Source organism: Triturus cristatus, chromosome 4_1 (genome assembly GCF_964204655.1).
Source record: "Triturus cristatus chromosome 4_1, aTriCri1.1, whole genome shotgun sequence".
Lineage (NCBI taxonomy): Eukaryota > Metazoa > Chordata > Amphibia > Caudata > Salamandridae > Triturus > Triturus cristatus.
Window position 1 is genome coordinate 745467209 of NC_140585.1, and position 15393 is coordinate 745482601.

Consider the following 15393-nt stretch of genomic DNA (forward strand, 5'->3'; position numbering starts at 1 on the left):
GCAAGAGGCATGGCCAGCAACAGAGAACAAAATGAGTCAACGGGATCCGACATCAGTGCTTACACCAGTGGCAATGAATCGGAAACGGAACAACGATCTGAAGCTGTGGGCACTGTAACCAAACCTCATCCAGGGGAAGAAATGCATTTTTTATGCCAGGAGAGAATGCAGTCCCTACGCCCCCGCATTCCAAAGCAGCAAGAAGGAAACTCGCCAATTACAAACGTAGGCAGAGGTACAGGGCGCGGAAGGGGCACCTACTACAGAAGGAGAGGCAGAGGCCAGTGGAGAGCGAAAAATCAGCCCCAGTAGAAGATGCAACCATCATAAATTTAACGAATACTGACCTCACCCAGGAGGAAGAGCAGATCTTGAAACTTGGCCTTTCCTATGCGGCTCATTCCAGGTTCAATTACATCAATACAAGATTTGATACCTACAAAGCCATACGTAAACTAAAACTTCGCAAATTTCATGCTTTAAGAAAAACAAATACGCTGATATCGGATACTGGTGTTACACCTGATACAGGAAGTATCTTGACATCACAAATACCCAATGAAATTGTGGAATTATGGCAGAATGAGGATACGAGCACACAGGTTGCCTCACAGACCCAAGGCAATAATGCAATTGGACAACAGATGACCGAGCAACAGATCTCTCCCTTAACGCCATTCAAACCAATCTCTACTTTTGTCCCAATACTTCTACGTGATTCTATCGATATATACAATGAGATTGTCACAACCCAGATCAAAGAGCTGCACAAGCGTACTAGCAATAAGAAAAACCCCTTCAATGCCAAGCAAGCAAGATACTTTGCACTTATTAAAAAATTAAAAACGGATAAAAAAATGATTATAAGGGGCAGTGACAAAGGAGGAAATATCGTGCTGATGCCAAGAGCAATGTATGATAAAGAAGCATATTCTCAGTTGAACAATAGACAACACTATGAACGATGTAATATATCCGATTTGAAGACCTTACAATTGGAATATCACAAGAACCTTTTGAAATGGAAAAATAAATCTCTCCTATCCAATGATGAATATGCATACTTGAAAACTGACTTCCCTAGAGTTCCATTCATCTATTTTATTCCAAAGGTACATAAGGATATGACTAATCCCCCTGGCAGGCCTATCATATCAGCCAGGGGAGGCCTTTTGGAAAAAACCTCTGTATATATTGACTATTTTTTACAAGGTTATGTCAAGTCGCTCGATTCTTACATTCAGGACACGGGTGATTTTTTATTGAAACTTCAAAAAATTGAATGGAAAACAGGGTATTGGATGTTAGCATTGGATGTATCGTCCCTGTACACTAGCATAATACACAAGGATGGCTTGGCAGCGATCAATTTTTATTTATCTAAAAGGGACAATGTCTTTTCTGACCATACCACAATGCTATTAGAAATGGTGAAAATCTGTCTACATAATAACATTTTTATGTTTAATAATTTGATGTACCGACAGCTCCAAGGGGTAGCCATGGGGGCCAGCTTCTCTCCAAGCTACGCATGTTTACACATGGGAGCTTGGGAGGAGCTGGTCCTCAGAAGGGAATACAAGGCCATAATGGATACAAACGTTGTAACATGGTATCGGTACATCGATGATTTATTTGTGGTATGGGACGGTACTAGAGAAGCAGCTGTTAACTTTGTGGATCTAATTAATATCAATGATTACAATCTCAATTTCACGGTGAATCTCAGTCAGTCCGAGGTCACTTTCTTGGATACTGTAGTGTATATCCACAATGGGACCATTGAAACTAAACTGTTTAGGAAAAAAACAGCTGGCAACACTATCCTGCACGCGACTAGCGCACACCCCCAACATCTCATCATGAGCATACCTTATGGTGAGATGCTTCGAATTCGAAGGGTCTGCAGTGATGAAACCGAATTAAAAGCGGCCCAAGAATCCAGCAAATCTAGATTCTTGCAAAGGGGGTATTCTGTGAAAACTATTGAGGGGGCCATTAGTAGATCTCTAATGAAATCTAGACAAGAGCTACTCAACAATTATGACACAATTAAGGTCATTCAGCCCTTTAACCCATCTCAATCTAAACCTCAAAATACTTTCAGGATAATAACAGGATATAGCAAACAACATGCGGATCTTTATCGCATATTCAATCGTAATTGGCCCATTTTGTTAAGTGATCCTATCATAGGTCCAACTTTACCTCGCAGAGCTACTTTAACTTTTAGTCGGGCATCCTCCCTAAAAGATCTTATTGTTGATACTAATCCGGAGGTGATGGAAAAAACTGGTTGGCTCCAATCAAATGGAGGATTTTTTAAATGCAAAACGTGCAAAGCTTGCACACATGGGGTCAACACTAAGTATTTTAAAGATGGTTTTAGTGACAAAAAATATAACATAGAGAAGGTTTTAACTTGCAAAACCGAATACGCCATATATGTGCTTCAATGCACATGTGCACTTAAGTATGTAGGGAGTACGAAACTGGAGGTACACAAACGTATCCTCCAGCACTTGAGGGCGATTACAAATCAGGACAATACCTACCCGGTGGCACGACATTTTAAGGAGGTACACCGTAGCAACAACAAGGACCTATCTTTTTTTGTCATTGACTCGGTGCCACCGAGTAGACGTGGGGGAAATCGGGAAGCGAGGTTAAGACAGATGGAAACAAGGTACATACTCCAGCTGAACTCGAAATCCCCCATTGGGCTTAACGTCACTGAAGATATGCATACTATCTTACATTAAACCGCTCTCAGGACACATATCTATTTACTAATGTATTCAAATATTTATTGGAACTAATAGAGTGTAATTGTTAGTAGCAATATGAATGAATTCTGGCCCAAGATTTGGGACTATAATAAACCATTGAGGGTTTTTATTAAAAGGTTATTTTAAAGGGGGAAATTATTTTTACCTTTTTGTAATTTATTTATTGTTTTAAAAGAATAAATATAGTCACCATCCCTTGGGATGAATCATGCCAGAATCATATCAATAAGATTGCACAGCAATATATACCACATCACCAATTAGGTTCCCCAGGGTTGATGGTATGCTGAATTATATGTACTAACATATGGAAAGCACTCGTCCATCTTTGTTTCATTAAATATATCTCAGCCTATTCTCTTTGATATCTTTAAATACTGCAAACCCATGATGTAGATAATTCCCATCACTCTTAATCAATTATCTGGACTACTCATAAGTAGTGTATCCTGTATCATAGATTGGGAAGGCAGGTCCGAGGTCATACTAAAATAATTTGGCAGCTGGGATCAGCTGAGGCCATCCTTTCCCCATTTGCACTTACATTGCACAGAGTTGTTGTTTTTTATGAAATTGCCAATGTTTATTAACGTATCTTAATTGGTTTTAAGGTTTTTTTCATGTATAACTGTTTTTTAATGCATTGTATTTGAGTGTTAAATTATTGAATTTTGTGTTAATTTATTAGCATAAATTTTGCACTCAACGAACTACCTCATACCGCAAGCACGACTGTAGGGAGCTGCAGTTTAATTAATATTAATGAAGGCATTAGGAATCATATTTGGAGGATGATGTGGGATTTATCCCGATAGCTGATTTTATAACAATATATACAAATATCGGATATTGTTTCGTGGATATTAATCCAACCAGTAAACAACTTTGGGTGTTTATTACAAAAACCAAAATGTAAATATCGTTTGGTTTATAGCAACATACCAAACTCAAGTCTGTCTTCCATTCCTATACCCCAATGATATCACGTGCTTTGAAAGGTTCCTCCTATTTAAGGAAGTGATGTATTTTCATTTGTTGTCATGTGATCAAGGCTCAAGGGGAGCCGAAACGTTATGGCGACATCAAGCAGTTGAGCGAATAAATTCCTTGCACTAAAGAAGGTGGTCCGTGTTTGTGTTGTTGCGCGGGGGTACGAGGAGGCTGCCCTGCCAGGAATGCAACTGAACTGATATATATATATATATATATATATATATATATATATATCGTGCCACGTCTGTTTGGACGGTTAGTTGCGCCGAGACCAACACCTGTCACTTCTATTGATTGCAGTGACATTCAATCAGTTAATTATCGACCTTGGAAACATGAGGGGCCGAGTTGACCAGAGATTAGAACTTCGTCCACAGACACCGATTAACCAAATAAGCCGGTTTCCAGCTCAAAACACACCTTGGGGTCTTGCTTTCACCCGCCCCACACAAAAACCATAAACAAAATCACACCAGTGTACCTTTCACCTCACTGCCCTTTAAATATGTTGCATCAAAATGTCAAACTCTTTCAGAATCTAGGATTTTCAGAATCTAGGATTTAGAGGAGCAGCGGGAATATCACTGAGGCCTGGGCATATTTTATGTTCTTATCACCCACTGTATATTATGCGTGATGCACCTGTCTGACAAAAATACAGAAAAATAAATTAAAAGAATGGTAATAAGAATATATATATTTTTTTTAACACGGGGTCTTTTAGTTTCAGTCTTTGTAATGTAATGACGTCACGCCCATTCCCTTGTGCAAAGCCCCACCTGGGCCCAGCAGGACCCAACTGAAACTGTAAAAGCTGCCGCATCGCTGTTCCAAAGCCCCCGAGCCCGGAAGTCTGCCCATTCGCTACTTCGACCGAATTTGACAAAATATGTATATTTTTCAAAAGTCGGAGAAGGAAACTCCGCCATTACGGTCGCGTTTCTGTCCACCAAGTTGTGTCGCTAATAAAGTTTTTTTTTCTTTCCCAAGCCTCTTTCGTAGCCGGTATACATCGTGTGTTGGTCCCAGGAGCTCGTAAATACACGGCTCTAGGGGCCCAGGCAGGCTATGTGTACATTACTCTGAGGATAAATGTTTATACACATTGTATATTGTAAATAAACACTTACGTATTAAGTAGTAAATAGCCAAAAGACACTCTTCCTTAAATGAGGGCAGGTAAGTAAACCATCTCGAGGGGGCTAATTCTGGCTGTTATTCCTCGAAAACTTTGATAACAAAACGATCACCACTTTAACGTCCTGTTACCAACAGAGCTACAAGATAGTTCCCTGTCCAAGCCTCCTTTTGACTCCTGAGGTTGAAGGCGGGATAGGAGAGGATACACACCCTAGAGGATGCCTCTGGGGCGAGGGTGTACCGCTATGGACTGGTTTTAGCCCAGGGGGCGACATTACAGGCGGGGCAGGTGAGGCAAAGCAAGCAATCTAGAAGTGTGTTGTTTTCACGGAACTATGAACTGAAATCTGCAAGCCACGAAGGACCGCGTGCGACTCGCACAGTAACGTGGGCATTGAATGCCAACCCTGACAGTGACAAGCTCCTACTTGCCTGGTGCCGCTGCTCCTACTTTTAACAGAGAGTTTACGAAAGGGGCTGAAGAAAGTACCTTGGCAGCAGCATGCATGAGAGATGTTCACAATGTGCAAGCTTCGCTCCAGTGCAAGGCCCTTCCAGGCAGCAGATGCGCCGGGGAACCCACCATGGCCGAGAAACTTGGTTCATGACCACGTTCCTCATACCGAGGAACCTCCATCTTGCACCACGACATTTAAGTGCGAGTGATGGCATTGGTGTAAGGCACCCCGGAGCCTCCTGCGTTTATCTGTGGTAGGCAGTTCGGTGGGCACGGAGTGCCCCCCTACATGGAACTAGGCTTCCTACGGACGAGAAGCCTGTGTCCCGGGTACCTCAGTTGGATGACGATCCTTCTTCCCTGCGCCAGAGAGCTCTCCTGCAGGAATACATGCCCGTGCACACTAGCTGCGCGTACAATCCCCTTGCACTGGTAAAGGTGCCCGCCGCCATCCTCATTTTAAGTCTCCTGTTCGGCCACTTTGTGCGTTCCCTAAGACCAAAAGCTTCACAAGGGAGCACACCCCTGCCTCCCAGAAGCCTTACTCATGGTGCCTTCACGGGGCGCAAAGTCCTGTTCTAGACTCATTGAAGGCACCAACCTGGGGCAAGGAGACGGATTCTAGGCACGTTGAAGGAGCCTGGGGGATGGGAGTGATACCTATTCTAGGCACACTGAAGGTACCTTCCCGGGCGGGAAGGCCTACTACTCTAGCCATATTCACGGTACCTTCCCGGCAGCGAGAAGACCCAATATAGGCACATTCACTGAACCTTCCGGTTAAACTACCTATTGTAGGCACATTACAGCTGGCGACAAGGCACATTCACGGTGCCTTCCCAGCGGCTAGAAGTCCTATTGTAGGTGCATTACCGCTGGCGATGAGGCGCTTTCACTGTACCTTCCCAGCAGCCAGAGGACCTATTGTAGGCACCATACCGCTGGCGACGAGGCACATTCACAGTACCTTACTGCGCCGAAAAGCCCCATTCTAGGCAAGTCCTGGAAGGCGCGCAGTGTCAAAGACACAAAGAAAAGATAAAAACAAGCTCTCGGCTTTGGCAAAGGCAGCTGCTTGTTTATAATTGCATTGCGCTTTCTCTTAAGAGCGATGCAGAAACAAACATGCGGCTGCCTTTGCCAAAGGCGAATGCTAACAAAAAAGTGCGTAGCGGCTAGTTAGGAGACACTGTCTCCCGCCGCCAGTAAGAGATGGGCGTGGATCAAAGGAGACAGGGTGGCAACAAGCAGCGATTTACATGCCTTCAGTGCAATCATTGCACTGCCTTTGGCATAATTTGTGACGCCAAACGACGCGCACAAATCAAAGCTGAAGGCGGAGCTGGGACAAGGCTTCTGGAATAGTATCGATTTCAAGAAGCCTCGTATGACGAGAGCAGCGCATGCGCTGCTTAAGTCAGGCCGAGACGTAAAAACAGTACAATTACATATTTCCTGCATAAGAAACTTTAAGCATTCCACACATCCCTCCCGTTCAACAACGGGGAGAGGATGTGGTGTTATGGCCAGAGTTGCCAGCTGCGGAAACAAGAAACCAGTTTCAAGTCTCGGCGTTAGCTCAACATCCTGTGCAAATCACATAATCTCCATGTGATTAAAAAAAAAACATGAGCCTGTGTAAAGTAGCTCTGGTACAAATGTTAAGTGCCCCAATAGCTTCGGGTCGAGTTCCACCTATAAAACAATGTAGCCCATGGCTGATTCACACATACATGCCAACATTTTAGAGCAGGCCAATGGGAGGTTTAAAAAAATAGGAGGATGTATTTAACCCATTAATTTAGATTGAAGCAATCAGTCTGAATCGGTCTCTACTCTCTTGGCATGTATAGTGACAATCAGCATGTAATTGTTGGCAGTTTCATAACATAGGGCAAACAAAAACAGAGTTTTTGTATGTGCTATGTAAAACTGACAAAAATTAAATGTCGAGGCCTGTCACACCCTCTAATCCCCTCCTCCAAGAATAAAGGGCAAGGCTCTGGCACAGGATATATAATTCCAAACTCAAGCTGCCTTGTTTCCAGTCGATCACGATTCGGCAATTAGAATCGGGTTTCTGTATACAGAAATCGGGAGGCGGGAGACCAGCGTTGAAAGCCGTAGCCTCTCTCCTGAATCAGAAAAGCTGGCAAGTATGTTCACGTCACTGTGGCTAAAGCGGACGACTTTGAAGGTGGGGTACCAAGTTCGAGCATGGGTGGAGGCACGAGCATCCTGTGATTCTGAGCAAATCATTTAATCTCTCCGTGCCTAAAAAAAATCGTCGATAATGCACCCTTGGGTCGAATTCGCGCTATATAAAACTGAAAAAAATAAAATTGCTGTTCTAGTTGTACCAGAGACCTCTATAGGCCGTTCACATGTACGTCCGCTTTTCGTCTTCTTTGCAGCACCATCTGGTAAGCAGATGTTCAAACACTAAAACGCGCTTCTACAGTCACATCTAGACAGCAACCATCTTAGGCGTAGTTTCATCCATCGATTGTTATTTGACGTTTCCGTCACTTATCAGAAAGACAATGAATGTGTATACACACACTCAAGATGGCTATGACCGTCACACCACGCACAAGCATTGCATGCGGCGCGGTCTAGTGTTCACCAGCTGTGGAGGTGCCCAATGGAAGCCCGTTGCGGACCTGGGGGCGGCAGAGGGTAGTGACAGCCGGGGGCGGCTCTGAACCGGTGAACATGGCGGAATGTCCCCCACTTAATTGGAAGCGGGTGACCTCCTTCACCGGCCCCGTACCACGCTCCCGTCACGGGCACCGAGCAGTGACCATCCGGGAGCTCATGATCATCTTTGGGGGCGGCAACGAGGGCATTGCCGAGGAGCTGCATGTGTATAACACTGGTAAGAGGACTGGGCACCTGAGGGAGAGCTGGAAGGAGAACGGAGTTACGATGGAAAGCCTGTATGGAGAATAGAGCCCCTTCTGGGGGTGAGGGGCATGCACCTTCTACGAGGGGCTACGTGCATATCACCGTGAACTTTCCCCTCAGTAAAAGATCTGTGCCAGGGAACCGGGTGATGCGTTGAAGAGACATGGAGTGTCCCTTGGGAAGGATGCTGGAACGAGAAGAATTGGAAAGGGGTGTGGGTTTCCTTGGGAAGGATGCTGGAACGAGAAGAATTGGAGAAGGGTGTGGGTTGGCAGTCACCAGGGACGGTGGTGGTGTGGGAGGGGGTCGAGGTTCTTTGTTGAGTTCAAGGAGGGGGATTTTAAGCCTAGAGCGGGGCATCAGGTGTTTGTACTCAACTGCCCCACCCCCTGCAAAACTCCGCCCGTTGGTGTGCGTACGTGCCAGCTGTGCAGTACTTCGGTGCCCGTCCCTCCTCTTAGCTTTGTTTAAATGTCCCCAGATCTTTGTACTTGGTATTTGTTTTGCATGCTGTAGACCCGCCCCTTCGTCCAACAGATGTGTGGTTTTGTCTTTGTTCCTCTCCCTCGGGCAAACTGACAGCATCCCCTCGGAGGGTTTCAGTGCCCACCGGAACTATAAAGTAAAACAATAATTTAGTAGACATAAATACAAAAAGCAAGGGCTTCTAAAGCCATATCCCGCGCAAACACGCGGCAGTATATACTAAACAATGAAATTGTGTAGTTTGTTACACATAAATCAGCAACATCTCACACTTTCTGCTTTCCCACTGACATTGTTCATTTGATTACTACTCTATTCGGATCCACCGCACCGACCTCGGTCTTTCAGAGACGTACATGAACGGCGTTGTATAGGGCGAGTTCTGTAAGCTTCGAGACTGTAGAGTATTCCGAAAAAGTGATTTGGGTGGAATTCTGTAAAGGGAAGATAATTGGCCATGCTGTGGGCACGGCGGGGGCTGTGAACTTAGAATCGCCTATGCTGCGCTTACTTTCTTGGCTTTGTAACGGTCGCAGCCGAGAAAGCAGAGGTTTGGGATGTACTCGTATTTTTCTAGGTCAGCAAACCGTAGTGCTCGCTTGCAGGGTTGCTAACGGCACTTCTGTGTATTTCAATGTGGATTCAGGGACGACTGGTTGAAAAGCAATGTCCTTGATACCAGAAACGTCACGTGTTCACATTGGTTTGTATATTACACTAAACTTACATCTTCTGTAACTAGCTTGGCCATCAAAGGTCTGATTTTCACAGTAGCTGTCTATATTGCGATAACCTCTGCAAGATAAGATAAACGTCTCACAGTGACATCTATAAAATGCGCGAACGTAGAACCGGCAACCCCCAAGCCAAGGTTGATTCAAAATTAGGCCCTCATGTCCAGCTTTCTGATACTCGTTTCGGTCTGGTCTAAACTATAATAAACTATTAAAATATATATGCGACACTATGACGTGAAATTCGCCAAACCCGGTATCCTCCCGCAGGAGGTTTTGCAAGTTGCACATCATCTGTTCAAACCCCTGTACTGAAATATAATATGACTCACAAATAGCAGATCGGAATATTAAGATGTTCATCGGAAAAGGACACCCTGATTAACGGCGTTCATTATTTTGGGTGAGTCGTGTTCTTCATTGATGTACTGCGCCCTACAGACTGCTTGCTCTCCATGCCCGTGTTGACGGTAAAATGTAAGACGTGCTACCATGAACACTGTTCGGTGGCTTCTGCCAGGTCCTGAACTGAGTAACATTACAAAATTGGTTCACGTGAGACAGAGCCATGTTTGTAGGTGGGACCATTTCGTTGTCGTCTGCTGTGAATCTAGATATACTGTTTTCCCTGCTTTACGGAATGGGATTGTGCATGGCAAACAACACAATTATTCAAAATAAATTCAGTTTTCTATTCGTGCACTGTATTTATTTAAACGATGTAATTATATACTGCATACGTACAGATAAATCGCACATTAAGAATACCATACATCTTAATTTTCCAAACAAAACATTCATTGTGTCAGCACTTACAACACTTTGCTACTACACATGTTGACACCACGTTCCTTTTACATAAGACCGCCTCCATTTTTGCTGGTACATCCCCACCCGTTGTGGTCTCCTGCTGCTTCAGGGAACAGTACTTGAGCTCTAAACCATTTCCAGTTATTCTGTGTCTGTGTGTCAATGTTGGTGTTATGCGTTTGCACAAGTATATCACTGTTTAGTCAGGTTTCAGCTGAACCCGCTGTGTTCTCCCCTTTATCAGCTGCAGATTACCTACCCTCACTAGCAGGCCTCTACACTTTAAGCACTGTTCCAGTCCTTCATTTTATGAAGATTTCAAGTGCTCTGGTTGCAATAATGGTTCTCTTTTAAATTATATTCAAATATCCTTCAAATCGATTTGTTTTATGCATCTTGTTGTAGGATCTTGCATTAGCAGTTGTGGTTTGAATCATATTTTTTTAGTCCCCTTGCCAACAGGGTTATTTTTTCTTGTTATTGTGGATTGTGAGCTCTTTGTGTTTCATTTTGAACTTTGTAATTTCTGTATCATGGTATGGTTTTTGTTTGCATAAATTAATATTATTGGAACTTTTTTTTGTTTGCAGGATGCTGTAATTCGCAGTATGTTTTAACAAGAAAGAAGTATTGTATGTTATACAGTTATATTTTATGCATATTGCAGGCCTGAGGAAGCCTGTGATTGGGCGAAACATGTTGGCTGCGCTCTTGTATACACTGAAAAAGGATAAAGAAAATTACCTCACCGTTATTGTGTACTTGACTGATTTACTTAAAAAGCTTTTTCACTCTTTACTCATGTTGCCTCTCTGAATGTAAAAAGTGTCTCTAATGTTGGACCATCTGGTAGCTGGTTTATAGAGGTGGGTAGCAAGTATTCGTACCCTGTGGATACTATGGGTGGTACAGTAAAAAGTTCCCTAGGTACCATTAGTTATCTAGAACTCCCAAACTTGTACTCACCAGATATTGGAACTCTTTTGGCTTTAGGAAAAGCTATGGGGGGGTTGTGACTTCTGGGGCATTGAATAACTGGCCTATGGCCACCAACACAGACGTCTGCTTATGCCATTAAGAGCGAGCCTGTGGCATTATTCTAAGCCTGATACGTTTTTGTCTATTTTCCATGTAGTATCCGTTATAGAATCCAATGCCCATAGGTCTATTCCCTTATGTGGCCTGTTATTTTGGCATTATAAAGCCCTTCAACAAACACTGGATTGGACAATCATTATTGCATTCTGTTTGGCAACTGAGTCTCACTCCGAACCCCTCCACACTACCTCTCTGAAAAGCTTTGCACTCCTCACATTTCATCGGTCAAGTGCTGAAAGGGTTGTTTAGTGCTCATTTTGCAGTAGAGGTGGACCAGCCGACAGATTAACCGGGGGAGCTGAGCTAATGGTCTGACCTGGCTCTTGGATTCTGTGCACGATCCAAACCCTGAACATTTTGCCACATAGATCACACAACAAACATCCTGTAAAATATAATAAAATCTCTTCAACACGTAAAATATAATAAAATAACTCTTCAAAATTAAAAAAAGTTTCTTATTTAACATGTGCAAGCTTTGACATTAATATGTTACATTATAGCATTGCTCTGAAGTACTTATTAAATTTGATAGTTTTAAAAAATAAACTTAGAACCATTCCTGACCACATCACCATGCTGGCGACAATGCCTTAAGTGAAAAAGAGGTAAGACAGTTATCGTGTGAACCTTAAAGAGGCAAGACAGTTATCATGTGAACCTTGTATAAGGCCAAGATTATTATACAGCAAAGTTATAGTCTTTAAAATATAACAGAATAGGTTTTTGCACAGCTCGGATTCTGAACTCGCATAATTGAAATTGCTTTCATATGAGAAAATGAAGAACAAGCATTTGCAATGCAATAGGTCTCGCATTTACAAGAGTTTGAGCTATTGTCATTTACAATGGCAATAGCTCAAACTCTTGTAAATGCAAGACCTATTTCACTTCAGAGAAGCGTTCGTCATTGTCCGAAGCTGCTTGAAAGTGAAAGCGCGTAAGTTGCGCTGAATGTAAGGAAAGCACGTCGTGCGTACAGTAGGAGAAATTCATGAAAGAAAATATTGCTTACAGACTAAATAAGACATACCGTGAAGCAACAGAAGTAAAAGGGCCAATCGCCATGGGAGGTTACAAATGAAGACAAGGCGGTACTAAGGAGGGACTAACAAGCCTATTAAGGAATCAGAAGCCAGCATTTACGAAGGACAATGAAACAAGCCAATGAAAAATATGGGTGGAGAGTGGGCGGGACTTCAAGTACAATACTCTAATACAGCATGCCTCGTAGAGCAGCGCATGTGCTGCCCAGGCAAAACCTAAAAAGGAGTCTGAAATACATTTTTTGCCTAAGATCACACAATTTAACTAGGAAGCCACGATTTATCTAGGTTCACTTTGTACAAATCAGCCACTTGATGGGTATTTATTTGTCTCTCCTTTTTATCTCAAATGGTAATCCTTTGTTTTACCACTTTGTAGGTCACAGCCTAGGTTTACTAAAGACATTGTGGGGACATTCAGAAAGTTGACCAGGAATGCATTCAACCAGTTGCTTAATATTGGCTTTGTAACTCACATTTTCTGGCTTTCCATTTGCTTGCTTTAGGCTGTCCAGCTCGAGTTTGTCCCTACCGATGACCAAACCTTGTTGCATAAAGGTATCTAAGACTCTTAAGCGTCCTTGGAGAAACTTAAATCTAAAGCACTTTCACCACCTGTTGCTGCAGCACCAACCTCAACCTTTTCAGGAAGTTTCTTGTGGTTATGACGATTTTTGTAAGTGGCTTGTCCAGTCTCTGGATACCCTTATACCAGCTAGGTTGAGCAAGGCTAAATCCGGCTCCCCCAGTCCCTGGTATGACGAATCTCTTAGGGTACTGAAAGCATCCTGTAAAAAAGCAGAACGCGCTTGGCGCAAAAACTATGATACTGATCTTAAAGCAGCTTATAGATCTTGCATCAGGAGGTATCATAGGGCCATATGTTCAGCCAGGCCTGCTTTTTACTCACAGGAAATAAAAAACAGTACCAACCCTGCTGAGACCATTTTTAGGGTGTGCAAGGACCTCACCAACAAAAGAGCCGCCTCTACGTTCATTGCCTCTATGACACATTGCGAAGAACTGGCCTCGTTTTTCGTTGAAAAAGTGGAGGCCATATACAGGTCGTTCGTTATGCCTTTTGTCAGTGAAATTAATAGTGTCCCTCTGACTTCTAAATCCTTATTAGCCATTCCAGGTCCTACCCAAGAGGAGTTCCTAAATTTGACGATCAAAGATAAATCAGGTTCTCCAGATGACCCTATGAGACCCACGCAATTTCGTGACTTCGCCGACTGTTGTTACCCGGCGATGCAGAGTTTAATTGATCTTTCTTTTAGTACTGGTAGTGTTCCCACCGCCTGGAAGCAGGCCACTATCATACCAATTCTAAAAAAACCTTCTCTTGATCCTTCCAAATCAGAGCACTACCGACCTATCTCCCTCCTTCCTTGGACGGCTAAATTAGCCGAAGCTCATGCCAATAGGATATTATCCCTTCACCTGCAAGAAGCAAACATACTAGATAACTCCCAGAATGGGTTTCGAGCCGGTCACAGTACAGAGACCGCTCTCTTGGCGGTGGTGGAACATATTAGGAAAATACTAGACCAAGGTCAGACGGCGGCACTGATCCTATAGGATCTAAGTGCCGCTTTTGACACGGTCTCCCACCACATCCTTTTACACCGCCTTGTGGAGGCAGGAGTTGGAGAACAAGCACTTGACTGGTTTCGATCATTTCTTACGGGTCGAACCTTTAAAGTTTCTACTCCTCCTTACATCTCTGCCCCACGCCCCATTCTGCAGGGAGTTCCACAGGGTTCGGCCCTCAGCCCCACCCTTTTTAATTTGTATGTTGCACCACTGGCGCAAGCTGCTAGCTTTGGTCTCACAATAGTGTCATACGCCGATGATACACAGCTGGCGGTATCACTTAATGGCGATTCTAATATGAACGCCCCCACCTTTCAGGCAGCCCTTAAAGCTGTCGCCGGTTGGATGGCGAACAATCGCCTACAACTCAACGCCACCAAGACGGAGGTTATTCTTTTTGGTATAGACAGTGAGCTCTGGGGAGACCAATGGTGGCCTCCAGAATTGGGTCCTATCCCTACGCCAGTCGCCGAAGTTAGAAATTTGGGCATATGGCTTGACGATCAACTGTCTTTTATTCCCCACATCAAGCGTGTTGCGGGAACTTGTTTTGGTGCTCTACAATGCCTACGGCCTATTTTCAAATTTTTTGACGCAGACACCAGGCAAATCATAGTCCAAGCTCTGGTGTTGACCAGATTGGACTATGCCAGTTCCTTGTTTCTGGGTGTTAATCAAGCTGAGCTTGCCCGCCTTCAGCGGGTACAAAATGCGGCGGCCAGGATGCTGGTAGGCCTCCCTAAATTTGTTTCTGCTCGCAGCACTATCCATGACCTCCATTGGCTCCCAGTAGGCCATAGAATTAAGTTCAAGGCTATGTGCCTTACTTTCAAAATTCTCAATTTGGCCTCCCCCCCCCTATTCTCTCCCAGACCATTCTCCATTATGTCCCCTCAAGAGCTCCTCGATCTGCAGGGTCCAATCTGGCCATTGTTCCTCGTTTTAAAAAGACGAGAATGGGTGGACGTTCCTTTTCGGTGATGGCGGCTACATTATGGAACTCTTTGCCTGCCTCACTTCGTTCCATCCACGATTTGTTTCAGTTTAGGAAACAATTAAAAACCCATTTATTCTCCTCTGTATAGTTAGTGTTCTGGTTTTCATTGTTGTGTTGTGTGTTCCTTCTCCTTGAGCGCCGGGACGCCTCTTGGCAGCGGCATCTGTGCGCTATATAAGAAAATAATAACATAACATAACATAACATAACAGAGTGAGGTTGGCAGGCAAAAGCTTGGCTCATTATTGGCTCGAGGCACCAACAGGACCCTAAGCTGAGCCAGAGCCAGGCTCCAGGCTTGAACCTGGGTCAAGCATTCAGTGGCTCTCCTACCTCTAGT

The 15393-nt window shown here is 43.9% G+C and overlaps 1 protein-coding gene across 1 annotated transcript in view; it reads left to right on the plus strand.

Moving 5' to 3' along the window:
- The first annotated feature begins 8030 nt into the window (after positions 1–8030).
- HCFC2 (host cell factor C2) overlaps positions 8031–15393 on the plus strand; it is a 248832-nt gene continuing 241469 nt past the window's right edge. Inside the window, exon 1 of the mRNA XM_085653253.1 lies at positions 8031–8257. Coding sequence (XP_085509379.1) covers positions 8095–8257 — 163 coding nt within the window. The 5' untranslated portion in view covers positions 8031–8094. The remainder of the gene's footprint in view (positions 8258–15393) is intronic.